The 27028-nt window shown below is 58.5% G+C and overlaps 10 protein-coding genes across 10 annotated transcripts; 8 read left to right on the forward strand and 2 right to left on the reverse strand.

Moving 5' to 3' along the window:
- Nucleotides 1-141: 141 nt before the first annotated feature.
- On the forward strand, nt 142-1135 carry CcaverHIS019_0400710 (uncharacterized protein; the record flags this gene model as incomplete). The annotated part of the gene is made up of 3 exons (XM_060599864.1): nt 142-170; nt 325-573; nt 871-1135. 3 exons carry the CDS (start codon nt 142-144, stop codon nt 1133-1135), a joined length of 543 nt encoding a protein of 180 aa, XP_060456516.1.
- Nucleotides 1136-1230: 95 nt separating this feature from the next.
- LCB2 (uncharacterized protein) lies at nt 1231-3350 on the reverse strand (the record flags this gene model as incomplete). The annotated part of the gene is made up of 2 exons (XM_060599865.1): nt 1231-1438; nt 1474-3350. 2 exons carry the CDS (start codon nt 3348-3350, stop codon nt 1231-1233), a joined length of 2085 nt encoding a protein of 694 aa, XP_060456517.1.
- A 5467-nt stretch (nt 3351-8817) lies between these two features.
- On the forward strand, nt 8818-10962 carry CcaverHIS019_0400730 (uncharacterized protein; the record flags this gene model as incomplete). The annotated part of the gene is made up of 2 exons (XM_060599867.1): nt 8818-8890; nt 9332-10962. 2 exons carry the CDS (start codon nt 8818-8820, stop codon nt 10960-10962), a joined length of 1704 nt encoding a protein of 567 aa, XP_060456518.1.
- Nucleotides 10963-11857: 895 nt separating this feature from the next.
- On the forward strand, nt 11858-13138 carry RAM2 (uncharacterized protein; the record flags this gene model as incomplete). Its single annotated transcript, XM_060599868.1, has 5 exons — nt 11858-11860; nt 11948-12063; nt 12141-12221; nt 12253-12660; nt 12778-13138. 5 exons carry the CDS (start codon nt 11858-11860, stop codon nt 13136-13138), a joined length of 969 nt encoding a protein of 322 aa, XP_060456519.1.
- A 1117-nt stretch (nt 13139-14255) lies between these two features.
- On the forward strand, nt 14256-17090 carry CcaverHIS019_0400750 (uncharacterized protein; the record flags this gene model as incomplete). Its single annotated transcript, XM_060599869.1, has 8 exons — nt 14256-14419; nt 14527-14719; nt 14751-14901; nt 14938-15501; nt 15544-15890; nt 15928-16182; nt 16218-16395; nt 16426-17090. The coding sequence occupies 8 exons, from the start codon at nt 14256-14258 to the stop codon at nt 17088-17090; spliced, it is 2517 nt and encodes an 838-aa protein (XP_060456520.1).
- A 408-nt stretch (nt 17091-17498) lies between these two features.
- On the forward strand, nt 17499-17776 carry CcaverHIS019_0400760 (uncharacterized protein; the record flags this gene model as incomplete). The annotated part of the gene is made up of 2 exons (XM_060599870.1): nt 17499-17538; nt 17574-17776. 2 exons carry the CDS (start codon nt 17499-17501, stop codon nt 17774-17776), a joined length of 243 nt encoding a protein of 80 aa, XP_060456521.1.
- A 1520-nt stretch (nt 17777-19296) lies between these two features.
- CcaverHIS019_0400770 (uncharacterized protein) lies at nt 19297-19874 on the forward strand (the record flags this gene model as incomplete). The annotated part of the gene is made up of 2 exons (XM_060599871.1): nt 19297-19522; nt 19573-19874. 2 exons carry the CDS (start codon nt 19297-19299, stop codon nt 19872-19874), a joined length of 528 nt encoding a protein of 175 aa, XP_060456522.1.
- Nucleotides 19875-20797: 923 nt separating this feature from the next.
- On the reverse strand, nt 20798-21475 carry CcaverHIS019_0400780 (uncharacterized protein; the record flags this gene model as incomplete). The annotated part of the gene is made up of 3 exons (XM_060599872.1): nt 20798-21047; nt 21081-21197; nt 21237-21475. The coding sequence occupies 3 exons, from the start codon at nt 21473-21475 to the stop codon at nt 20798-20800; spliced, it is 606 nt and encodes a 201-aa protein (XP_060456523.1).
- Nucleotides 21476-22135: 660 nt separating this feature from the next.
- Nucleotides 22136-24278, forward strand: CcaverHIS019_0400790 (uncharacterized protein; the record flags this gene model as incomplete). Its single annotated transcript, XM_060599873.1, has 7 exons — nt 22136-22396; nt 22431-22726; nt 22765-22847; nt 22889-23037; nt 23088-23271; nt 23318-23566; nt 23602-24278. 7 exons carry the CDS (start codon nt 22136-22138, stop codon nt 24276-24278), a joined length of 1899 nt encoding a protein of 632 aa, XP_060456524.1.
- Nucleotides 24279-25499: 1221 nt separating this feature from the next.
- On the forward strand, nt 25500-26834 carry CcaverHIS019_0400800 (uncharacterized protein; the record flags this gene model as incomplete). The annotated part of the gene is made up of 3 exons (XM_060599874.1): nt 25500-25684; nt 25716-25920; nt 26181-26834. The coding sequence occupies 3 exons, from the start codon at nt 25500-25502 to the stop codon at nt 26832-26834; spliced, it is 1044 nt and encodes a 347-aa protein (XP_060456525.1).
- Nucleotides 26835-27028: the final 194 nt, after the last annotated feature.

The following is a 27028-nucleotide window of genomic DNA, read 5'->3' on the forward strand; positions in this document are numbered from 1 at the left end:
ATATGTCGATATGCACAAAGAGATGAAGACAATTGCCTTTGACTCGGACTCGGATTTGGACCTCGGCCTTGGCGGTATCCATTTATCGCCCGACCCTAAACCCAAGACCTCCACCACGCCCTCACCATCACCCATTCCACCATGCGCGTCCAAGGCTGGGACCCGGTCTTGTGAGCCTCCCCCAGGCTACACTAACACCAGGATCGTGTCGCAGGCAAGCTTCCCCCCCCTTCCTCCTTCCTAACCCCAGATCATCTGCCTCCAATCTATCCACTACCTGACCCTGTCCATCCTCATCCCCCCGCTCCTCTCCACACTCACTAGCTCGTCGCTCCTAAACTACTCGGGCGGACCGCGGACCGTCGCACATATCATGGACTGGCGGGAGATGGCTGCGCGGCCAGCTGTGAATACGGCAGGAGTATGGGAACGTGTGCGCGGTGCTTGGACCGGAGGGAAGAAGGTCGATCAGTCGGAGGGACGCGAGGAGCAGGGTGTCGCTTGGGATTATGGCGTCGATGCGAGACGCGGCTGGATCATTGGCGCGGCTTGGATTACCGCTTGTGCGGTTGAGTGAGTCTGGGTTGGAGGGAGGGGGAAGGGGAGGGGGCGGGTGGGACGGGGAGAGAGGGGGGGGAGGGGGAGGGTTTGGATGGGGACGGGGAGGGCTTGGATGGGGAGGGGGGAGGTAGTGATGGGAACGGAGGGCTAGAGTGGCAGGAACGCAGCAGACGTCGTCATGTGCACGTCGAGTGACAAGTTGCTCGCGTCACTCGTGGGCGCCGCTGCGGCAGACTCTGCGGCAGACCGCTCCTCGTCTTATCGGCGTGCTAGCCATAGCCGCTCGCACATGACACCCGCTGACACCAGCATCGCACCGCTGTACTACCTCATCAAGCGCCCGACCTACATCCTCGACTTTGCCCTAACCCTCAACTTGAACCACCTCCTTTTCACCATCTACTACGCCAAATCCTTCCCCACCAGCCTCTACTTCTGGGTCGTGCAAGCCCTCGGCGCCATCCTCATGATTGTCTTTGGCGAGCAGCTGTGCGTCAAGCGCGAAATGACGTCCGAACTCGACATTGCATGGAACCCTGGAGCAGAGGAGATCGAGCTCGGAGACCCGCGGTAAGCGATAGTATGTATGCATGCTAGTAGCTATCTAGCCATTATGGTGTGGTGGGCGAGCACCAAGTCCGCGCCCGAATGTGCCGCGCTGCGCGCACCCTACTGCACCTCTTCGAGGTTGTGCGTGGCAACAAGCTCCTCGGCCTCGGCAATGACGCGGTCGACAGTCCAGCGGTCGTTCCGGTACCATTTGAGGTCGAGGATGTCTCCCACCTCGTCGCAGGCGCGGAGGAGCAGGTCAATGTCCGTCTTGGTGTGTGATGCCGAGAGGCAGAAACGGACCCGCGAAGTAATGAGCGGGGTTGCGCTGGGGTCAGCAAAATGCCAAACAGATCAACTCACGGATAAGCCACAATGACCACCGCAATTGGTGTCTTCTCGGGCCCGACGCGGTCAAGCATCATGCGCGAGAACATTCCCATCTTGCCAGGGTTGTAGAGGAGCAGCGGGATAATCGGCGAGTCGCGATGTCCATACACGATAAAGCCGAGCTTGCGCAGACCCGAGGACAGGTAGCGCGAGTTGAACGCGAGGCGGCGCAGACGCTCGCGGCCCTCGGTGCCGTTCGCAAGCGCGACTGGCAGGTTCATCCACGACGGCAGCGTGGATGCCGGTGCTGGGCCAAAGCTCTGGTGCCTGCTCCAGACGGACACGGCCGATGCAGAGTCTTCCTCGACGTCCGCGGGCGGAGCGAGCGGCGGCGCAACGCCCATAATAGCCGACATGGACGCGATGATCTGGGTGAGGATAGGGGGGGACATGGCCTCGGCGTAGCACATGGCGTGGCAGCGGACGCGCAGGCTGTCAATGATCTCCTTTGATCCAGCAATGTAGCCACCGGCCGCACCGAACGACTTTGTAAACGTGCCCATGAGAATGTCGACCTCGCGCGGGTCGATGCCAAAGTAGTCGCACACGCCGCGGCCGTTCGGGCCCATGGCACCGACCGAGTGCGCCTCGTCAATGTACAGGTAGAACTTGTAGCGGCGCTTGAGCTCCATGAGGGCTGGGAGGTTGACCAGTGTACCCTCCATCGAGAACAGACCCTCGACGACGACAAGAAGCTTCTTCCACGGCCGGTGGGTGCGGGGCTGGCCCTCGGCGATCGAATCACGAAGAAGCTTCTCAAGCGAGTTCATGTCGTTGTGCTTGAAGGTGCGGATCGACGCGCCAGACAGACGCACGCCGTTACGAATCGAAGCGTGGTTGAGCTCGTCCGAGATCACGAGGCACCCCTTCTGGACGAACGCGGGGATCGTTGTCGAGTTGGTCGCGAACCCCATCGAGATGATCAGAGCAGACTCGGCACCGACAAAGCGCGCAGTAAGCTTCTCGGCCTGGTGGTGGAGGTCGAGGGTACCAGCGTCGTGACGCGGCGCAGCACCAGCCACACCGTAGCGGTTGATGGCCTCGGCGACCGCGTCCGCACAGCCGCCAGACGACGACGCGAAGCCGAGGTAGTTGTACGACGAGGCGTTGAGTGCGCGCGTCGTCGTGCCCGAGAGGCAGAACGACTCGCGCTCGTCGTTCGAGTAACGGTCGAGGAGCGTGATCGTGCGACCCGGCACGCCAGTGACAGGGCGGGAGAAGCAGTCATCCAGGCGGGTCTTGAGACGACGAGTGTAGAACGAGTCAAAGTCCGAGTTGAGGGCGGCGTACCCGTTAGCTGGGAGGAGATGGGCATAGTTCTGTGGGTACATCTTTTTGCCAAAGAAGTCGCGGACGTGGCCGAGACAGATGAGGAACAGGTACGAGAGGTATGTTGTGAGCAGAATGTAGAAGGGTGGCTCGAGCTCCTCTTCGGGGTGGACAGGTTCGGCTGAGTTGTATGACGACGCCCACCGGTAGTTGGGGTTGTTGCAGTGCCCAAACTCGCGGTGCTTGTAAGGCAGGTTGGTCTGGACGTTTGACTTCTCCAGATACCCGCGGTACATGCGCTCGAGTGCGAGATCGCCATCGCTGCTCTGTCTCGATAGCGAGCCATGACTGGACGCGTACGACGAGATGGTGCTCTGGTCCGACATCAACTCTTCCTCGGGCAAGTGCGCCGATGTCGCGTACGTGACCTCGGCGTTCGAGTGGCGCGGCCGGGTGATGGCGTTGAGGAGGGCATCGCGGGCCGTGCCCGGGGTCTCTGGGGATGTCGACTTGCCCTTGTTGCTGCGGATGCTGGCTGCCTTCTTCGGCGATGCCGAGCCGTTCTGCTTACCGCGGGCCATGGTATCGCTCGTGTCGCTGAGTGTCGAGCGTGGAGGACGTGTCGAGCTTGGAGGTTGGAGGCGGAAGTTGGATGAGGATGGATCGCGTCGTGTTGGATTGGACAGGGTCTTGTCTAACCAGGGAAGACGAGGGCCAAAGGACTCGGGTTGGCGACCTTGCCCCAAAGTGTTGACAAGTCGCCGAGAGAATGCCGTCTGGGCGGTGACGCTGCGCGACGGTGCCCAGGAGTGTGATGGTATGCTCGATGTGTTGAGCTACGAGTGAGGAGGTGTGTGAGTGAGTGAGTGAGTTGAGGGAGGATGGATGGAGGGAGGGGGGCCGGGGGGAGGGGATTGGATTGAGGGGCGATTTGCGGTCCGCGTCTGCCTCGAATTCCTGAACAGGCCGGTACACCCCAGAATGTTAAAATGGGAGACGGATTTAAGGAGATCACGTGGGTGTGGCAGATTCTTTCTATCAAGACAAAAATGACGCGCATCAAGGAGCACCATCGTCGTCGCGTAAGCCAAAACTGCTAACTTTGTCGACGGCCCTCAATGCATCTCTCACCCTCATCTTTTCATGCTATGAATATTCTGAGCGTCAAGTCTCTTGACTTGTGCTTGGGACGCTGCGGCTGCCATTCTCGAATACAAATGGAACCGTGACACTCAACACTCAACGCCCACACCCTCGGCGGCCGACGGCCCAAGCTGCCAAGCTGCCCCGGGACGCCACAAGCCACAAACAACAAGCCACCGGCCACCGGGCGGTCCTAGCTATCTGCAGACCCGGCCTTGCAAAGAATTTGGCAAAGAACAATACACATCCATTATTCCTTAATACACATTTTCGCGCTCCATCGCGTCGTCGGCCGCCACACACTGGGAACGCGTCGCGTCAAACTACAAACTACAAGCAGGGGCATTCCGCGATGCGCTTTGTCCCCCGGCAATGGTCAACGTGTCCAACCCCGAAGACCGGGGTTCGGGTGCTGTATGCTGGGTCATGCTAGGATTGTTAGTCGCGTTGTGTCAGGGCGCGCGTCAGGAGCGGAATGGAGCGGCTTTGTTTGCAATGCGAGGGTCGCGCGAGGTGATTGTGTGGATCATTCAAGGATGTCCGTCCGCGCCCTTCTCCTGCGTTTAGGCATGCTGGACACTGTCGGATTCGGGCATGGGGCAAGGGGAAAACGAGTTGCAAGGGAATGCCGCTGGGTTCAAACTTGCACTCATGCCACACAGTCATCATCATCAACAGCCGATTCCAAGTGCATGGTGTTGACAACTTTTGATTGGACTCGGTATTCTCTCGCAAGCCGCAAGCAGTAGCCGTAAGCGGTAGCCACTGACGAGTCATCGGCGCGCCAAAAGCTTGATGCACTCGTCATCCCTCTGTCCATCTGTCCACCGATGCTGTCGTGCGGGTTAGTGCCGATCAGTTAGCGAATTGGCGAGTCAGCGAGTCGGCCGCCGACGTCAGACTAGCAGCTACGGACGGGCGCCAGCTTCCAACAACAATTCGGCACAACTCTGCGCCTCCGTTGCAGGTCACCTCCAACCACCTCCACCCGCATTCTCTTACCACGCTCGCTGACGGTGACATCTTATGGACTCTGTGACAGAAAACAAAAAGCAGCGATCAAGGATGCGTCCGCGTCCGTACGCGTCCGTGCGAGCTGGGAAGTGGCCGCGTGGCTGATGGCTGACGCATTATGCCGATCGCCTGACAGCGATCGCCACGATCGAGTTCATCGCCGATCGCCGAATCCCCCTTGCTTCATCCGACGACACGACACGACACGACACGGGAGGGGCAACTCGCGCTCACATGCAAGTGACTCAGCCAACGTATCTGCCGTATCTGTACTGTAACTGAACAGGACGAGCCAGTTAGCTCATCAGACTTCTGGACCATGACGGCAGCGTATGTACAAGACATGACTAGCCCGTCATTCCCGGGCATCAGCCTTTTATTTCCTATTACACAGGATCTGGTCCAACCTAGCTCGCATGATCGAGTCTACGTAGTCCAGGAGGTCTAGCAAGGTAGTCACCCCGCAGTGGTGCATGGAGTGGAGCACGGAGCAATAGGCTCAGTACCTAATCCCTGCCAACTCAAACATCGGGCCTGGCGGAGACGGCGAGGGGTTGAATGTCTTGCGGTCTTCCGGTGAGGTACGTGGTTTGGTACGGGGTGGACCTGCCCGCTGGGTGCAAGTTGAGGTCCAGAATGGCTTAAGCCGCGCATGGCGCGACGCGTCATGGGGCTTAACTGACCTTTTAGTCTGGAGCAAGTTTCGCGGAGAAACTGTCGGCTATGGGCGGCATTGGCGGCTGATTCCCCGAATTTCAGGCATCACCACCGTGGCCACCTGGCCACCTTTGTAGCCAAAAAGCCAAAAAGCCAAACAGCCTAAATTCGACGGCTTTTGGTCAGCGTGCAGCGTGGTCAGGTCAGGTCAGGTCAGTCTTTGCCTGCGTCCGACAGCATCCGAGATCCCGTTGCACATGCCGTCAACCTGACAGTAGATTTCATGTCACACATGGCATATCTCTTGTCGCATGTCTCATGTAAAATGTCACGCGTTGGATGCAAATGGTCGATACGAACCCCACGACTAGACTATCCATTCACGTCCCATCCAGATTGTTTGTTGTTCACATATTGGCGCATCTCAGATCCCGGACCTGATCCTTGCTCAAGCTCAAACTGTTATAGTAGCTAGAAGCGCGTTTACTAGACTGTGCCTATGTTCGACGGGCGGGCTAGAATTGTTAGACGAGGTAGACTAGTGTGCCTGACCATGCGCCCAGGTACGTCCCTAACTGGCTCGAGTAGAAAAATGTTGCCAAATGAGATGACGGCTGGAATCATGACTGCATGACTGTGGAATCATGAGTGAGAAATTAGACCATGTCTCGCTTTGGGTGATGGGATATGGCAGGGTTAATAATAAGGGCGCTGGAATGTACCGATGCACGGTCACACGCATGGACCTCTTAGGACTATACGAGTGACGGATTGGCCGCTCCACGAGCTACGGCTCAATTCAATTATTGTCTGACCCGTTGTGAGACACACAATTGACACGGTAGATGTTGATGTCATTGATGTACATGGATGTGAGAGTGCGAGTGCCGTATCTAGTTTGAGACATGCCAAAGTTTGAATGATGTAACAAGGCCGGATGCTGAAGACGATGAGTGAAGGGAAAGGGGAACGGACATTTACCCTGTCCAAGGCACACGGGCGTATGAGGGTTGATTAGGGTAGTGTGAGATTCAAGTTGTGCCTAAGAAAGTGCCTAAGTGCCTGAAACTTGTAACAAGTTGACGATACAAAACTGTGATACTACTATCAAGGACCGATCAATACCATACAATTGAAATTTGAATTTGAATATTAACTTGACCTTTTTTCTTGACCCAAGTCTAAGAATTAATAACGGGTACAACGGGGAGTGGAGAGGTGCCTGGAATATTGTACCAACCCACCCAAAACAAGCAAGTTGAGTGGACCACTCATCGGGCTTGACCGTTTGAGAGAGAAAAAGAGAGAGGGAATGTTTCTGGTTCCTTGTGCCTAAGTGAACCTTGTACTCGCCATTTCTACCACTTGCTCTCCCTCTCTCACCCTCTTTGTCACTTGCCCCTCGTTCCTCGTTCCTCCGTCCTTCTTCCTCACTGCCGCACTCAACCCCCCCCCCCCCCTTCCTTCTCACTTCCTTCCTTGTCTGCATCCTCTAACCCCTCATGACTTTGCCCATGCCAAAGCCAAAGCCAAAGCCAAAGCCAAAGCCAAAGCCAAAGACATGCCCATGTTCCTGCCCAATTGCCCAACAAACTACCCACAAGGGAATCTTGTTACACGGTCATCAACTGTATCACCCAATCTACCCCAGTGATCAAGGTAGTTTCCCTTGTGGCCGCCGAGGCACGTACCCCCGCAACTTAGGCACCAACCGTTCATCCCCCACCACTACCAGTATACCAGACAAACCAACAACCTTCACCTCCGCTAATGCAATGCCCGTACCCCGTACCTGTGCACTCCTTATGACCTTGCATCAAACCTTGAATGCCGCGTCTCCCCTTCTCCCTCCTCTTTCCCTCCACTCACTCTATTCACCAACTGTTTCCAACTTGGGTTAGACTCCTGCGCCGCCCCGCCGCCCATCCCCGCCCCCAAAGCTGTCTTTCTCTGGCTGGCGCTTGATGTCTCACCACCCACCTACTTTGCCCCGTTTCGTGCCGTGCCGTGCCGCATTGGTTCCTTGATCCTTTCACCCATCCTTGCTTGATCCCCCGGACCTCCTTTGCTTATCGCTTGCTTCCACCTCGACAACCCCCGCAACTCACGGCCCACTGCACCCTACAGTACAGACCCCGCCCGCCCGCCCGCCCACCCACCCGCCCCCAGTAACTCTACCTGCCCATTCGATCCGAGGGCGTGTCTCATGGTCTAAGCGCAGATGCCGCACTGCCCATCCACATCTATCCCTCTCATCCCACAGATATCCCCATATCCCACCCGCCCTCCTCATCCCTTTGGTTCCCCCACCGCCCTCTCTCTCACCCCTTTCGACCGCGGGGGGTTCTCGGCACCGACACGGCACATACAGTTGTGAGACCGGGATACGGTTACATTTGACGCGCTCTAGGCCATGTTAAGAGCCGATCACTCGTTCCAAGTCTGGCGTCAATCAAACTATTCTCCACGCGTGTCCAACTTTAGTTGTTAGCCTCGCTCCAACCTCGCCGTCATTCGTCTCATCTCTCACCGCACCGTTCCTTGGATCCTGCCGCAGCACTTCAACGGACAGCCACCGCCCTGGCGCCCCCTCGAAGCGACCGCCATATAATAGCGGCTCTCGACGTGATCATCGTTACACATTCCACTTGATTGTCGACCTCGCTGTCCACGCCAGTACACATCTATCGTCTTTTGTCTTCGTCGAGTGTTGGCCTACGGTTACGCCGTCACACGTACTTTGGAGACACGGAGAAACGCCAACACCCCATCATCGATCAATCGACAAGATAGACGTTTGATACACGTAGACTGGACAAGGGCAGGCTCATCAAAGGATCGTCGAACAGCAATCAACCACTTTTGCACACGTTTACTGGACTCCTTCTCTCTCTCTCTCTCTCTCTATCCATCTTCACTCCTTTGTTCACCCCTTTTGTCATATTTCCTTCTTTCGACATAGACCTCCACATTGCCTATTGTTGGGTCTACCTCAAACGCCATTTCGCGGATAACCGTCGCGCGCGTCGTACTCCATCGTCAACTGGAACATCCGCCAGCGATAGTGGCGACAGTGACTACCACTATCCCCCGCCTCCCTCCATCCCTTCTCCTTCCCCCGCCCCCTTCCCCCCCCCCCCCCCCGCCAATGTCCAGTGCAACCGAGCGCCTTGAGCCATAACATCGATTCTTCTCGACAGTCTCTTCGCGCCGTCTGCGTCCTAGCGCCTCAGCATGCTTCAAGCGCTCTTGGTACAGATTCAACCCAAGCATGGCAACGTTGCGGCAAGGACCTTCCCTGTCACTGGTGAGTCGGATCTTGATTCATTCTCTCTTGTCGTTACATGGGCCAGTTGCCACTCTGCCCTGCCCCGCCGCGCAGCCGGACTGTGCTGTCAATCGCGGGCGAGATGAGGCCAAGTTAGGCGGGGTGAGAAGAGTGGCCAGATGTGCCAGGTGTCCAAGGTGTCCCAGGTACAATGATGGTGCGAGGGGTGGGTGCAACCGTGTCTGGTGTCTTTTGGCATGATTGCATTGTGATGCATTGGCCCCATCACCCATCGTCGTCGCCGCTTGGCTCTTGGCTAAGCTAAGCTCGGCCTATGGACCAGGGCATGACCCTTGAAGTGGTAAACTCTAAGTCACCCTGGTGGCGCATATGGCGCTTAATCATCATGTTAGATGAGGTCAACAGGCACCAATACCCTTCAGTCTAACTCTTGCTCTAGTTCTTGCTGACACGCATCAGGTTACTTTGGCCTCACCCCAGTCAACATCGCTGGCACTGTGCATGTAAAGATCCAAGAAGGAGGTGTAAAAATCCCAATCCGCTCGGTTCAAGTCGCCGTACGATGTTACGAGTCGAGAGAAAGCATGCGGTCTGCGCGCCGTGACCACACCGTGTGGGAAACAGCACAGTACATCTGGCTTCCTCCAGCTGGCACACAAGACGAGGTCCTCGACGGCTGGGAGCAACCGTTCAAGTTTACGATCCCTCCAGAGGTCGCCGCACTCGCCCGCGGTTCCCAGAATCTTCGCGAATGGCGAGTGCGATGGCGCCTTGAGGTCATGGTTGAGCATGTCCCAATACCTGTCGTTGGACATCGCGTAGCCTACGCTTATGATCTCAACCTGTACGACCATCGCAACCCATCGCCATCTCTTCCCTCTCCACCTGCTGCCATGATCCTTGGATCTGGTGCCACTGCCACCCACGTCCACATGAATCCTCCTCCAACGGCGTTTGGTCCATCGGAATCTCTGGCCGTCTCATTCTCGGTCCGTCCCGACGACCCTTCTGCGTCGATCAAGAAGCTGCAACTCGTCCTCGATCGTCGCGTAGAGCTGTTGGACGGGAAACAGCATATGAGCGGATCAACCGACGATCTCCCGACCCAGCGCCGTTCCCGAGTTCAGAACCTGTTCCGGGGAAGCTCTCCACAGTCCAGCCGTGGAGACAAAGTTGAGCGAGTCATCGTGACGCGCATCGCAGAGGCACAATGCGAAGTGCCGTCGCCAGGGGAGAACGGAGCGATGTGGTCTATGGGTTCGTTGCAACTTCCAAGGCGCGGGCACAACTGGGCAATCGGCGAGACTACCCAGACCCAGTTTGTGAACATGTCGTTTGAGGCTCGACTCAAGGTTACCGTTAAGAACAAGCGAGGGGGTTCGCAAAAGGAGCTTGTTTCACAGCCGATCCCCGTGATAATTGTCGGCTCGACTGCTGAAGAACGTTTGGAAGCTCACAGGGCATGGGAGCGGCTCGACACGCGTACATCGCGGCGCCGGACTCCGGGATGCGACGACGGACATATCGCCCACATTCGCGATGGAGCAGTCTTGGGCTCGGCGCCCTACGTCGTCAATCCCAGGAGACACCGTCGAGACATTTCGCCGTCTTGTAGCAATGGAACTGGTTCGACTGCGCCACTCCTCCCCTCTCCTCCACCTTCTCGAGAACGTTTGACTGTAAGGACGGTCCTGTGCTCGACCCCGGACTTGAGCAACGGGGAGAGCGAGGGTGCCCAGTCAACCGACCTCGTCTCGCCGTACGATAGCGAGCATCAGCTACCAAAGCACGGCTGCAGCAGACGCATTTCCTCTACGAGTGAGGACGAGCTGCCGCGCCCGCGCTCCCGTCTGAAGCGCGAGCATTCGAGCGAGCCCTCACCGCCGATGCCTAGGCGGCGGTTACAGTTGCCATCTCTTGACGCCCTTGGTCTGGGCCTGCCCAAGGTCAAGGAGGAGCGACCGCTGCGTAATAGACCAGCCACAGCCCCTGCTTTCGGAGTGTACTCTGCCAAGCCGCCACCTTTCGGTTCCTCGCGTCCGCAGACCTCTGCAGGATTTGCGTTCATAATGCCTGCGCCCCGACGTTAATCCTCACCTCTCCTCTCATCTCCACTTCCCTCATTCTCCTCTCCTGTCAATTCGCCCATGCAGACCGCCATCCGGCCCTGCCATTTATGTCGTAGCAACCATCGTAGCATATCACCTCACAATACTGCATGTATCCACTCTAACCTGCTCTAGTGTCGTGGCCCAGGAGACGACGTCGAAGAGTCTCAAGTGTCGGTGGTGGGCGGCCGACGCAAAAAATGTTCCAGTTGAGCTCGCGCTCAAGGCCGGAGGCCGGAGGCCGGATGGAGCTCAAGGCCGGATGGTGGCGCGCGACTATGTCTTGGAGTTGATACTCGGCCAATTCACTATGTTTCAGTCGCGACACGTCATGTCGGTCTGGTCATACGAGTGAACGAGTGCGACAGGGCTAGAGGTGAATAGCTTCCTTCCCGGTACCTCACAATGGCCGAGCAACACTAGTGAGCCCAGCCATGCCGAGCCATGCCGAGCCATGTGAGGCTAAGTAATGGGGGCTAACTTTGGGCTGGCTTTGGGCTCTGTGGCGCCACATCATCCGACATGTTTGGTTCCGTCCAGGTCTTCGTCCGAGATCCAAAATTTGAGGTCGGCGGTTCGAGCGTCACCGTCACCTTCAACGTGACTCTTACGGAATGATCTTTCGGAGAGGCACCGATCCCCGCGCCCTCCACCAGGCATCGAGCCTACCTTGATGGCATCTCATCGTAGGCATTGTTCTTGTCCATCCCAACCTTGTCCACCTTCTCCACCACACCTCATCCCCAACCTCGTCCACCTCGTCCACCACTACCTCATCTCCAACACCGATACGACCTCACCTCACGCTCACGTGACGAATACAGTCACAACGACGAACACAGCCAACCTCCTCGCACAAGTCTCAGCGCGTCTTGCCATGGTATGTCCCTGGCTCTCTCTCTCTTTCCATCTGCCCTTCCTCCAACTCATCCTTCCTCACCCTCCCCCCCCCCCCCACTAATAAAAGGCCACCGACGCTTCCACCGACGCTCCCACCGACGTTCCCTTCTCCGAGCAGCCTGAATGGAAGGACGTCTCGCCCGTCCCGCAGGAGGACGGGTCGGACCCCCTCGTTCCCATCATGTATTCACCCGAGTGTAGGTTTCTGCCAGATAACGCTGATATGACCGCGAGGCAATGGATTACTTCCGTGCTGTTAGCGCGGCGGAGGAACATTCCGAGCGCGTGTTGGATCTTACCGAGGCGATTGTGAGGATGAACCCGTCGCATTACACCGTCTGGTACGTCCACTTGCTTTGCAGTCTGACCCAGGCAATACCGCTTCGCAACCCTCATCGCGCTGAAGAAAGACCTCGCCGCCGAACTGGAGCTCATGGACGAATTCGCACGCGACAACCTCAAGAGCTACCAGGTGTGGCATCATCGGCTGCTCCTCCTCGAAGCGCTTTCTCCCGACGACCCCACATCGGAGATCGAGTTCATTCACAACTCGCTCGTCCCCGACCCGAAGAACTACCATACCTGGGCGTATCTCCACTGGCTGTATTGTCACTTCTCCCGGCTGGGTCGTATCTCCGAGAAGAGGTGGGAGAGCGAGCTGCTTTGGTGTGAAGACATGATTCGGAGTGACGGGCGTAATAACTCAGCTTGGGGTTGGCGCTGGTTCCTCCGTATGGCGGGGCCGGGCATGGAGGGGAAGAATGGAGAGGAGGAGATTAAGTGAGTTCTGTGACGGAGGGAGAGGCGGGAATAGGAGAGAACAGGGAAGGTGTGAGATGGAGAGATGACGGCGTCTCGACGCAGTGACGGCCGCATGACGCACCTTGCTCATACCAGATACGCCCTCAAGGAGATCCACCACATCCCACACAACGCGAGTGCGTGGAACTACCTACGCGGCGTCATCCGCATGACCGGCACTGCCCGCGTCCCCCTCCTCCCCGCCCTGGCGACGTACATGACCGGCAGCGCCGTCCCCACCCAGACTGAGGAGACCGTTTGGCCCTCCCGCACAACCCCAGTCGACACGCTCACACCGCTGCCCGTTTCCATGGCCCTCGAGTTCCAGGCCGACACGTTGGTTGAGGCGGGGCGCCTGGGCGACGCGGCGGCCGTCTATGGCCAGCTCGGGGCAAGCGTCGACCGCATGCGCAGCGCGTACTGGGAGATGCGGCGGGGCGAGTGCGTGAATGCTTAACAGGGCAGGCGAGTGCGTGAATGTTTAGCTGGGCGGGGCGGGTGCGTCAACTTTGCTGGGGATCGGGCGTACTTGAGAGAGAGACAGGGGGACCGAGACAGGCGCGTGTGAAGATGTGCATAGTATCATATCATAGTTGGCAGATACGCATAAGCGCTATTGCCAGAGCACGACAGGTGGCAGATCCGATCAAACCCGACGGCGCCTGGCAGTTGACAAGGGCGTAGCTGACACCGACTAACAAGGACCTCTGAACAGGGTTAGCTGCACGCGCGTGCGGAACCTAATCCAAACCAGCCAGTACGATACTTTCCATACACATCAACACCCCCGCGTCATCGGAATGTTGCTATCGACCTGTACGTCTTCGCACGTCGCGACCTCGAGCCTCACGCAGCCCCAACCCCAACGCCAACGCCGTTCGCACCCCACCTTTGCACCTATGGCACCGGCCCACCTCCCTCCCACCTCGCCTGCAATCTGGGTGCAACATGTGTAGATCTTGCGAAGCGATGGATGGGGGCGACTGACGCCGCCGGCCCGCCGCATCTGTGTCGATAACCCAACGCGCCCCGCCCACACCCAACTGACGTCGGACTCTCACGTACTCATGCCTCACCGCTCTCGAGGGCGCCACTCAAACTCCACTCACACTCCACTCACACTCCACTCACACTCCACTCACACTCACAGTACGCACCTCACCTCCTCACTGGTCACTCCTCACTCCTCACACTCGCCCAGTCGCGCACTCATCCACTCACCCACTCCCCACTCCCTCAAAGCCTGTCCAGTCCTCGCCTACACTCCTCCTCGCTCACCTCCCGCTCGCCCTCCTCCCTCCCCTCCCACCTCCCTACCTCCCCACCTCCTAACATCCCACTCGCCCCCACCTCCCACACTCCCACTCCGCCCCCACCTCCCACCTTCCCGCTCCGCCTCCCCCAACCCCAACCCCAACCCCTCCCGCAACCCATCCCCACCTGCAACCGCCCCCCGCTGGCAGCTTATAACCACCGCGCCCATCCCCCTCTATCCTCATCCCTCACTCCTCACTCCTCTCCTCACTCACTCTCACCTACACCTACACCTACCAACAAAACCAGAACAACCAACAATGGCTCCCGGCAAGTACGACGCCACTACCCCGCCCAAGGCTTCGACGCTCGACCCCAAGGTCATCGGCCCGCTTCTCGTCGACCTCCGTGGCGAGATCGACCAGCTCAAGAAGGTATACGATGTTCAGGCTGTCATGGACTTTCAGCGTGCGGCCAACTACCTGTGAGCATAACCACCGCCATCCCTCCCCCGTCCCTCCCTCCCCTCCCTCCCTCCCTCCCTCCCCCGTCCCCTCCGCCCTCCCCTCTCCCAACTTCCACTGATGCCAGTTCCGCGGCCCAGATCTTCCTCCGTTCGAACGGCCTCATGAAGCGCCCCCTCGAGCAGAAGGACGTCAAGCGCCGCCTTCTCGGCCACTGGGGTACCTGCCCCGGTCTCAACTTTGCGTACGCCCACGCTACGCAGCTCATCTCGGAGCTTGAGGAGAAGGGCGAGGAGCCCGACTGGCTCTTCATCACCGGCGTGAGTAAAAGAAAAAACCATCTAACCCCAGCCCGGCCACGGCGCCCCCGCCGTCCTCTCGACCCTTTACCTCGAGGGCTCGTTCACCAAGTTCTACCCCGACTACGACTTTACCGAGGAGGGCTTTGAGAAGTTTGTTCGCGCTTTCTCGTTCCCGGGCGGCTTCCCCTCGCACGTGAACGGTGAGTCACAGTACTCACGACAGTTGCTGACGGTAGCCGAGACCCCCGGCGCCATTCACGAGGGTGGTGAGCTCGGCTACGCCCTCGCCGTCGCCTACGGCGCGGTCATGGACCGTCCCGACGCCGTGAGCGTCGTCGTGGTTGGTGATGGTGAGGCCGAAACCGGTCCCACTGCTGCCGCTTGGCACTCGCACAAGTACCTCGACCCAGCGACCAACGGTGCCGTCATCCCCATCCTCCACATCAACGGCTACAAGATCGGCGAGCGCACCATCTCCGGCTGCATGGACGACCTTGAGCTCGCCGCGCTCTTCGTCGGCTACGGCTACAAGCCCCGTGTCGTCGAGTACGGCAAGGTCGGCGACGCCCAGCCCGACGGCAAGACCAACCACGAGAACGACGTCGCTGTCAACTACGACATGGCGGCCAGCATGCGCTGGGCTCTCTCCGAGATCCGTCAGATCCAGGAAGCTGCTCGCAGCGGCAACCCCATCACCAAGCCCCGCTGGCCCGTGATTCTCATGCGCACGCCCAAGGGCTGGACCGGCCCTCGCGAGGTCGGCGGCCACACCGTCGAGGGCTCGTGGCGCTCTCACCAGGGTGAGTTACTCCTGCCACTCACCTGACGTCCGCTGATCTCAGTCCCCGTTAACGCCTGCGCCACCGACCACGGCCAGTTCAACCAGCTCGTCGAGTGGCTCAAGTCGTACAAGCCCGAGGAGCTGTTCCACGCCGGCGGCTCTGGTGAGCTCATCGACCCCCGCGCGACCAAGATTGTCCCCAAGAAGGAGAAGCTCCGCATGGGCCAGAACACGGCGACTTATGATGCCTTTGAGCCCCTCAAGGTCTCGGACTGGCGCGAGTTCCTACACTCAAAGGACTCGGAGGTCAGCAACATGAAGGCCATCGGCGCCTACGTCAAGAAGATTGTCGAGCTCAACCCCAAGTCGTTCCGCATTTTCTCGCCCGACGAGATCACGTCCAACAAGGTAAGAATGCACTCGGATCTGCATCTACTGACCCCAGCTCGACGCCTGCCTCGAGATCACCCACCGCGACTTCCAGTGGGACCCCGAGACCGCCCACGACGGCGGACGCGTCACTGAGATGCTCTCTGAGCACACGCTCCAGGGCTTCCTCCAGGGTTACACGCTTACCGGTCGTCACGGCATGTTCCCCTCGTACGAGGCGTTCCTTGGCATCGTCGCTACCATGATCGACCAGTACGCCAAGTACATCAAGATGGCCGAGGAGACGCCCTGGCGTCGCCCGGTTGCTGGGGTGAGTATTGCTTCCTTGTCCCTCACTCACTCCAGCTCCTCTACATCATGACCTCGACGCTCTGGCGCCAGGAGCACAACGGCTACTCGCACCAGAACCCCGGTCTTATCGGCAGCTTCATCTCGCTCCCGCGCAACCTGGCCCGCATCTACTTCCCCGCCGACGCCAACACGTCGGTCAGCACTGCCGACCACTGCCTGCGCTCCAAGAACTGTGAGCTGGTCCCTTAATCCGCTGACCCAGTCATCAACCTCATTGTCGGCTCCAAGAACCCCACTCGTGTTCTCCTCACGGCCAAGGAAGCTGAGGAGCACTGTGTCGCCGGTGCGTCGGTTTGGAAGGCCTACTCGACCGACGGCGGTGTTGACCCCGACGTCGTCCTCGTCGGCTGCGGCGTCGAGGTCACTCACGAGGTCATTGCCGCCTCGGCCATCCTCCGCAACCACGGCCTCCGCGTCCGTGTCGTCAACGTCAACGACCTTCTCGTCCTCGGCCCCGACGAGGGTCCCCGTGCCCACCCGCACGCCCTCTCCGACGCCGCCTTCTACGCCCTCTTCACCATTGACAAGCCTGTTGTCGTCAACTTCCACGGCTACCCCAAGGACATTGAGAGCCTCCTCTTTGGCCGTGCCCGCAAGGACCGCTGGCGCGTCCAGGGTTACATCGAGGAGGGCACGACGACTTCGCCCTGGTCCATGCTCCGCGTTAACCACTGCAGCCGCTTCCACCTCGCCGACATTGCTGTTGAGATGGTATGCAAGCTTGCCCCTCAGCACGCCATCAGCGCCGACGCCAACAGAATCCAGATGAACTGGCGCCACGAGCTCCGCAACCACCAGAAGTACGTCGAGGAGACGGGCGAGGACCCGGCTTGGTGCACCGAGATCCCCGAGGTCAAGGGCAAGTAGGCCTGCCAATCAAGTGAGCCATGTCAGTGACGAGTTGTATATATCATGACATGCATGAGGTTGTATTACCGTCGGGTTCGCAGTTCGGGTTGGTCACAGTGGCTGGTCACAAGAATCTGGCAGCTCCAGATCCCCCTGTCACAGAATCGATCACATACACGCATGCCAGCTCGTCGCCGGCAGCAGTCCTTGTTCGCGTCCAGAAAAAGAATCGTGTTGGTCGACCGTCGACAAGGTGAAGAGTACGTTTGAGTCCTTTGACAATCATACCGTGACATGATCACCATCCCCTGGTGTGGCAATCTCTGCATGGTCCGCCGGCCGCCAGCTTGCATCAAACAACCAACGCAACGACTTGGATCCCTTGCCCTCTCTCTCTCTCTCCAACTCTCTCTCTCCTCAATTACAATGAAGCTCATCATCCTCTTCCTCCTCACCGTGGTGGCCCGTACGTCCCCCCCCCCCCTTGCACCGCTCATCCAGACCCGCACGCCGGCAATAAACCCCGCGAGCCAGACGGTGCGCCTATTTGGCGCCGCCACGAGCCCGAGCCTGCCCACCAGCCTGATCTTACTCCTACTCCGGAGGTGCCGTGCGGCTGGTGGTATCCGCCGTGCTGGAAGCGCAAGGTGGAGCGCGGCTGCACACCCTGGGGCCCGCCGTGCTGGAAGCGTGACGACGCCTAACCTCCCCGTTCGAGTGAGCGATACGACACGCGGTGCTGATCAGAAGCAAAGGATTGGATCTACTTGTGTTCTGCTATGAACGTCACTCCTTGACAATGCTGCGTGAATGACAATCTGTGAGGAGCGTGAGGGTGAGGGGAAGCAAGAAACGCTCCACGAGGCGGGTTAGGACAGTGCAGGCCTCGATCCAGAAGGTATGCGGGGCGAGCGATCGCTGTTGTGAATTTGGACAGATAGCGACACGCAGCCACGCCGGTATCATAAACTCTCCCCATGCGCTTCTCTGAGGCTGATGGCACAGCACATCGACAGATGTCGGTCACTGGTCGAACTTGGAGGTCACCAGCTTGATCTCAGCACCAACCAATTCCACCCAGACTCTGAACTACCGCTCCACAGCTCCACTCAACTGACACAACTTGAAGTTCCCTCATCGACACCACTAGGAGATTACCCTCATCCTCCGCCCTCGCCGCCGCATTGTCCGCCAATATTCCGCCTCGCACCGACCTTTCGCTGACTGGGCCTGATGTGAGCCCGGTCTCGCCAATATCACCCCAACCTCATAGAATATATCGCCATGTACCAGACAATGACCGTGCTCCCTTGTCCAGCCGGCAGTTAGCGGAGCCGCCAGCCGCTGGTGTTGGATGACCCGTAGGCGCCGGCTCTGGGTATTTAAATACAACCCGTAGTTCCGTATTCACGTTCTGTATACTCTTCATACCTTACTTGAACCGCTGGAACGTACGATTGTCGCTTCATCATGTCGTAGACCGAGCCCTATCTTGTAGGAGACGCCTTGGCCAACAGCGGATGTTGGCAGGTAGAGATGGATTGCATAGAGTACGTGCTGACGGATTGCTGTGCCCAAGAACGGTCACGTTAACTCGAAGTGGGGTGGACAAGCGTGGACACCCCCGGAACGCAGGATAGTTCTTTCAGAGGGATGCACAGCGACACAGCCGTGCGTGCGGCGTCAGTCCAACATAGTGCGCCCCGCCATTCTCGGCCCGGCGTGGGTTCTCACTAGGATCCGGGAGCAGTTACAGCATTAGACAGCGAGCGCTCTCATTAAGCGCATACAACCGGAATGGTAAGCCCACGGGAGATCCGGCTTCTGGCGACCGGTTGGATGCAGTGATCTCGCATTGGATTTGTTTACCGAGATTGCAGTGCTGATCGTACCGATATCTTGGGTCAACCCATCGCGTCAAATGTCACTAGAGCCAGATTTGTCGGCTCCGCTTTCCTCGGCGTTCTTTCACGCTATACGTTTCCACTTTACAAATGCACAGCTTCTGGCAACACCTGCACAATGATACCGCAAGGTTCGGGGATGCCTTCCTGTATACTCGGCGATGCCTTCCTGTATACTCCGGAACTGACAATATTCGCCTCCATGGAATCGCATAAATACCCTCCTAGACCGCTCAATCCCAACATCACCGACCACTCCACTTCCACTCTACAGCTCAACCACTCTAGCACTACCGCTCTCGCACCACCAATCTCTCAACATGAAGCTCGCCCTCGTCCTCTCCGCCCTCGCCGCCGCGGCCTCGGCCAACGCCTCGTTCTACCTCCAGCTCCAGAACACCGACCTCGTGATCACGATCAACACCTCCAAGGGCGAGCCGATCCTCGAGTCGTGGCAGGACAGCAACAGCCAATTGTTCCCCTACTCGATGAACGTCAACGAGCCCCGCCTCCTGAGCACGCTGAGCACCGAGCTGGTCATCGAGGGTGAATACCCCTCCTCGCTCTCTCTTTCGTTCCCCAATAGCTAACCCCAGCGACTTACTCCAACCCGCCCACCACGTTCCTCGAAGAATACAAGGAGAGCAACTACTACCAGGGCTGGTACATTGACGAGGCTGGGATGGTGCACAACTATCAGACCTCGGACTGGTGCCTCAAAGGCGTCCCCCGGTGGGACGGGAACTGGGGCACGATCAACATGGCTGTCTGCGACACGAATGACAAGGCCCAGAGGTGGGTGGTTGGAGAGTCCGGCACGGCGCGCAGCGCGAAGCGCGGCTCGTCGGCCGCCGAGGCTGTTGCGCGCGCTGCAACCAAGCGCGACCAGGAGGCTTGACCGAGCTCAGCGACATAAATGGAGACGATAGAAGTACTTTCAGAATCCAGAATCCATAGCAATGACTGAACAAGTTCTGGCATAGAATACATCACCATGCACCCGATATCAAATAACCACGGCCTCTCGTGGTTCCGTTGAATGCGCAGTGTTAGGTTAGGTGAGGTGGGTCGAAAGGGAACACCTTAAGTGTGATGATGATGAGGAGGGGATTTCGGTGGTCGGACTGTAGGAGGTAGAACAAGTTGACCAAGTGAAAAAGCAGTGGGCACTCTGGAAGGGTGATTGTGCAACAACATTGGGAGAGCAGAAGGCGTGGCACTGCTTGGCTTGAATTACGTGAGTGAGAATTAATTCAGAGGAGCGTGGCATTGACTTAATCAGTCGCTACCGTCACTCCTCCTACAAAGTCGAGCTTTGCGGGCAACATGGCGGAAGCGTGAACGCATGTGAGTTTTGGCCGCAATCATTTGCGGGTAATACAACCAAACCCGAACACGTTAGAGTTCAAAGCCATACTGCGCGTCACTTTTCCGATTCAGCGCTTACTTGCCAGCCATGCCGTTGTCAGAGTCCGGATCGTATGCAACACCCTTAGGTTGTTGGTGTCCAGCGGGTTCTGGCCGACATTGTTCGAGGAGGGGGCGCCAGTGCGGTGAGTCGGCGTACTGGTGATTGTGAGTGTCAGAGGCGGCGAGCGAGTGGGCGACGTCAGGTTAGTTGGATCTTTGAATGTAGGGCCATTTCAGTCCGCGCCACCGTTGTGCCGAACATCTTGGGAGCCGCAGATCAGTCAGTTGTCGACAAGTGCGACGCCGAAACACCTGTTTCCAGTCCATCTCGCCGCCCCTAAACTCGCAACTCTCCGTCTCCAGGACAACGCCACGCAGCCATACATCGCCCCTCGGCTCCGCCTAATCCGCTCACGCGCTCTGCTTGAGCGTAAAGTCGCGCCAGGTGATGTCCGCCCCGCCAGCCTTGGGCGAGCACGACATGACACCGACAAACACCTTGTCCTGCCCCTCAGTACCCTTGTCCGCATCGTTATTGCGCGTCGGCCCGAACCACTTGACCTGGCGAATCATGTCGTCCCCAAGGTAGATCTGGACCAGGTTATCGCTGTAGGAGATGGTATACCGCGCCGAATCTGCGGGCCGGCGCTTGGTCTTTGACCTAGAGTAAGCTTTCCTCATCTCACAACCTCACCAGTCCGAGTATGGGTTACACACCACTGCGCCGTTCCACAACGCGCCGTCATCAAACTCAATACCGGCCTTGACCCACTGCGTCGGCGAGACATACAGGAACAACGTGGCTTGGTCGCTTCCGTCAGACATCACTTGACAAGGTTAGAGCACTCACTATTGCACCTTTGGGTCGACAGTGAGCTCGACGCTGACCTCGATCCCACCTCCAACCTCGTGCCAAAACCCGTGGACCGGGCCGTCCATCGAGTGTCGGCCGGTCGTGCGCCACCAGTCCGTCCCTCCGACAGAGATGTGCTTGAGGCTTGCCCCGCCGTCTTGCACCTCGCCCTTGAGGGGATACTTGGCGTCGAGGGGTCCCCACTTATCGGTGTTGAAGGGGATCTTGGTCGCCATGATGAGGAGTTGCTTCTGATGTAGTTGAAGGGACGAGGGAGATGTGATGTCAACATGGGAACGTCTGTGGGCTTTATGGCTTTATGAACGCGACTGTCAGTTGATCGGGCCGACTGGCGTCATAGTCGCCGAGGTTTATCAGCTTTATCAGGGACTGAGAGTTTAACAGGCTGCCAGATGCTACACAACACAACCACTTCCGCCTCTGCATCAATATCAATATCAACAAATTCACTGCAGCCGCTCTACAGTGCTGTGCAGCGGTTACTGACAACAGCGTACGATAGTCGCTTTCGATTTGTGAGCAAGGGGAGCCGTTCGGAACAATGACGATCAGATTGTCAAGGCCCGGAACGTCCAGACTGTTAATCCTGCTCTTGACAGGTCCAGAAGCTTTTACTTTGGACGCGGCGGGTGAGATGGTTGTTGATGAGAGTGGCCAGAGTGGGCGAGAGAGATGAATGGAACACGAACGATAAGATGTTGCTTGCGCTTGTGGATGACGATAGATTAACCGTGATCATCCGTGACCTACGGGATCAGAATGTTTACACGTGCCTGTTCAGTTTCAGTTTCAGTTTCTGTGCGGAAACGACTTTTGCGTGTCCTTCAAACTCACTCTTGATCTTTACTCTAATCACCTCTATCACCCTTCACACCATGTCCACCCCATCCAATCGCCCACGCGGAGGGGGCCGTGGTCGCGGCCGCGGCTTTGGCGGTGCCAACGGCCCGCGCCCGCAGAAGAGAAAGGCGTTGACCGACGACACGCCCGGCGACCGCACCCCGGCCTTCCCTTCGGGTGTGATGACGCCAGTCACCACAACCGTCTCGCAGGCGACCACGCAGACACGCTTCGCCGACTTCAAGGGTATCAGCCCCGAGCTCCTCGCCAAGATTCCCTTCGAGTTCTGCACCGAGGTGAGCTAGAGGACGAGCCAGCAGCTGACAGCAGGTGCAAGCCGCGACGCTGCCGGCTATCATTGCGAACCGCGACGTGCTCGCGCAGGCCAAGACTGGCACGGGCAAGACGATGGCGTTCCTCGTCCCCTCGATCCAACGTATGATCACCGCCTCGTACGCCAACCTGGCGCACACGTCTATCCTCGTCCTCTCGCCCACGCGTGAGCTCGCGCAGCAGATCGCCGCCGAGGCCGAGCGTCTCCTCGGCTCTGGTGGAGTGTACGGCGTTCAGTGTGTCGTGGGCGGCACAAACATCAAGTCGGACATTCGCGACCTCAAGAACAAGCGGTTAGCTTTGCTGTCCTTTCTCTCCCAGCTGACCTCAGCGCTGACGTGCTCATCGCCACGCCAGGCCGTCTTGTCGATCTCCTCGAGAACGCCGACATGAAGCCCCGTTTTGAGCAGCTCGGTATGTTTTGCTTTGGTACTCTTCTTACCAGCTAATCGCAGCTACGCTCGTGCTCGATGAGGCTGACCGTCTCCTCGACCAGGGCTTTCGCCGCGAGCTGCTCAAGATCCTCGAGAGCCTGCCCAACCGCAAGTCTGTGCCGCGTCAGACACTCCTGTTCTCGGCCACCGTCCCCGCGGAAGTTCACTCGGTGAGTTCTCGATTCATGTGCAACCCATTAGTGCCAATCGTTAACACCAGATCTCGTCCATCGCTCTCAACGCGGACCACGAGTTCATCTCGACTCTCAAGGATGAGGATATCAACGCACACGAGCACGTCGTGCAAGAGTCCCTCGTTGTCCCCGCCAAGGACATGCTTGCAGCGACGATTGAGGTGCTCCGGCGTGAGGAGAGCCTTGGTGCCGAGCGTGGCGGATTCAAGGGTGCGTCGGTCGCAACTACAGGCTCGGCATTGTCAGCTGACCCCAGTGATGGTCTTCCTCCCAACGGCGCGCGCGGCGGGCCTGTTCTACGACGTCTTCAAGGCGCAGCGCACCGCCTTCCCCGTGTGGCAGATCCACTCGCGCATGTCGCAGTCGAAGCGCACCAAGGCGACCGACGAGTTCCGTGCGTCGCCTAACGGCGTGCTCTTCTCCTCGGACGTCACTGCCCGCGGCATCGACGTTCAGGGTGTGACAGGTGTCGTCCAAGTAGGCCTCCCAGCCTCTGGCGAGCAGTGTAAGCTTATGGCCCCCAACAATAGCTGACCACAGATGTGCACCGCCTCGGGCGTACTGCGCGCGCCGGTGCCAAGGGTCACGGCGTTCTCATTCTCGCCGACTTTGAGTCCTTCTTCCTGCGCGACGTGACGATGAAGACCTTCACGCTGCACAACTACCCGGCCGTCGACGCTGGAGCGATGTCCCAGGCCCATGCCGTTGCGAACCGTGCGCTCGCGTCCGTGGACGAGGAGGTCAAGGGACAGGCATACCAGGCGTGGCTGGGCTACTACAACTCTAGCTTGAAGAAGTTGCGATGGAGCCAGACCGAGCTCGTGGCGCACGCGAACGATTTTGCGCGCGATGTCCTCCGCACCGAGCCCCAGGGCCCGATGTGGGCGCCGCCTGGTCTGCTCGCCAAGACTGTTGGCAAGATGGGTCTCAAGGGCGTGCAAGGGCTTAACATCCTGCGTGGCGAGGAGGCTCAGGCGCGTCTGGCTGGCCGTCAGCAGGGCCAGAGGCAGCCTCCGAGACAGGCTGCGCCTGTTCCTGGGGCCGCGCAGCAGCAGCCTCAGCCGTCCTTGATGGGCCGCATGGGCGGCTTCAACCACGGTATGGACGGGGCCACTCCCAACCCCAACGGTGGTCGTGGCGGTCGGGGAGGACGTGGTGGACGCGGTGGACGTGGTGGACGTGGGAGAGGACGCGGGGCGGCCGCGGGTGGTTGGTAGACTTGTAGAACATACAACATAGACTGATCGAGACTTGCTCCATGTAGACGTGGGTGGAGGCAGACGTGAGTGGCTTGGTCGCCCAGCCCGCTGCACCATACACTATCTGCTAATCCGATGCGAGGAGAAGAGGGCTTCGAGGCGACTGACCCAAACCACTTGGGTCGGTCCACTGGCCGTGAACTCTAAACGTGACCCTGTACTTGCCATAACGGATGATGGTACGGGCAAGTAGAAACTGGGAGGGGTGTGAGCGGGCAGGCGCTGGGTTCAACTCGGGTACGTGCCGGATCTACGCCTTCTGTGCTACATTCAGGTACATTTTGTTATGGACGCTCTTCAGTCATTGCGATGCTCGCGTGGCACAAGCAACGTCTGGTCCTGGTCCGGCACGGACGGCACGGACGGCACGGACGGCACGGACGGCACCTCCTCCCCCAAGTAGCGCAGTCTCCCTGCCGCCTGTGCGCGAAACCTGCCTCTCCATCAGAATCAAGTGGAAGAAGACCAAGTGGAAGAAGAATCAAGTGGAAGAAGACCAAGTGGAAGAAGACCAAGTGAAAGAACAATCAAGTGGAAGAAGAATCACGCCGCCAGCCATATTCTCCCTCACAAACCGTCCAGATGCATGCACAAACCGTCCAGATGTATACTTGACAACCCGGAATGTCCGGAGGCAAGGTTGACTCGCGGGATCGACATGCTTACAGCACCCTTCTGAGGTGTCGCGTGCCACTTCTGGAGTGCTGTCGTACTTCCACGCTCTTAGGTCGCGAGTCGCGAGGACCAGTGCTTATATTGTTCAGGAGCGCGGGAGTGGCGTGCCTTCGGAACAGACGAGCCAGGGGTTGTTCGTGTTTTGAAGAAGTAGAAGCCCAACAAACCCAGCAAATTCAGTCAGCCCAGCAAGAGTACATCACGCAAGAGACTAGGGAAAATGCGGAAGGGCGTCGCATGAGAGCATGTCGACTCCAATTATTCAACTGACATATAGTCGACACGGCCAGAGTTGGCGGGGCGATGCTTAAACGCAAATTAAGCTTGGGAACAGTCAGGTGAACCTTACGACATCCCGCGTCGTGTCGAGCTGCGACGACACTGGTCAGCACTCCAAGCTTGCGCCAAGTCGCGTTCTTGCCCAACTCGGCGAGGTGAGACCATGTACATGTAAATGAAGATTGTTTTTCTCCTCTCGCATCTTGTTTCCACCCATCCTTCGACATGCTGGCCCACACAGCCCAAGCCCTCACACACACCCTCATCCTCCTCTTAGCCATATCCAGCGCCGTCGGCCATGGAGTGTACCTCTCTGCCTTGCTTGATCTCGTCGAGCCCGGTCCATCGGCCATCATCTCCGGCGCCCTAATCGGCTGGCTCGTCGCTCTCATCCTCTACCTCATCTCAGCGTAAGACCTCCCACATCCCAGCTAATAGAAGCATGTTGGCGCCCAAGAACTCGCGTTTCATCCGGACTCTTACAGACGTCATCCTCCTCCTCGTCTTCGCGGCAATCGGTGCGGGAGGCACAGCATACCTCGCCATCATGCACTGGACGCACCTCGACGTCTGCCATAGACGGATCGGACAGGCGTGCGAGGCGTCGCTGGCTGGCGGCGTGATTGGCGCTGTTGTTGTTGTGGCTGTGAGTACGTGCCTGTAATATTGGTCGACTGCCCCACCCCCTGTCAGCCAACCGTCCAATGGACCCCGCGTCCGACATTCAAATGGACCGAATGTTTCGGCGACGCAAATGCTTGAGGCGTTGCGTACTGGTCCAAACCAACCCTGAGCCGTGCAACACGGTGAGGGGCGCCTGTTTTGTTTTTCAGCGCGTCTCATCGGAGCAGGGAGCGAAACCGAGTGTCCCAGCTACCACCATCACCATTCCACTGCTGATCCCAGCTCGTCGCCTCAGCCATCACCGAGGCAGTGTACGTCTCCAAGCATCACGGCAGGGAGGGGTGGTTCCTCTCTCTCCGCTGTTTGGGCCAGGACACAGCCAACGTCGAAGCCCTCCGTCCACTAGTCCTCCCCCTTCAAATGCCCCGCAAGGCGCGCCAGGGCGCCTTTGTCCCCATCATCGTCACTGCAAGTCGCAGATCAAAGGAATACGAGGACCTAGCCCTCGTCTCGCCAGGTGCACCCCCTCTCCGGGTCATGAACCGCAGCAGCTCCGATACGCTCCGCTCTTTCCACTCTGGTCGCTCTGCTCAGTCGACGAAACCGCGATCCACAACTGGACGTAGGCGGAGTGGATCGGCATCCTCCATCACCTCGATGTTTAGCAAGAAACGCACGCCGTCCGTGTTTAGCCAGGCTTCGAGTTCGCGGAATAGCGAGGAGGCAGCACCCCTTGTTGGCAACGTTGGTGATGACCCGTTCGCTCGCTCGCCACGGCCGATGAGCGATCGCGTTGAAGAACTTGACGATAAGGCGTCACTGCGCTCGGTTCGTGTCAATCCCCAGACTCGGAAGCGAGGGGGCGTCGCGCTCAATGCGTGGCCTTGGCGACCAGAGTCGACGGTTAGTAACGTGGAGGCCGGAACGGCCGTATAGTATTTGTAGCTCTCATCTGACATTGCTTGTTTAGGTGGAAGGGGAGTCAGTGCTGCGGCTGCGCGTGGACATGCTGTTCGATCTCCGCGTATAACAGCAACATTTTGAGGAGAATAAGACGATCCAAGTGCGGCTGGTAAGATTGCATGGGCAGTTCCGACTTGCGCATGGTTTAGTTCCAAGATGGGATTAGT

The sequence above is a fragment of the Cutaneotrichosporon cavernicola genome (assembly GCF_030864355.1).
Source record: "Cutaneotrichosporon cavernicola HIS019 DNA, chromosome: 4".
In the NCBI taxonomy this organism is placed as follows: Eukaryota; Fungi; Basidiomycota; class Tremellomycetes; order Trichosporonales; family Trichosporonaceae; genus Cutaneotrichosporon; species Cutaneotrichosporon cavernicola.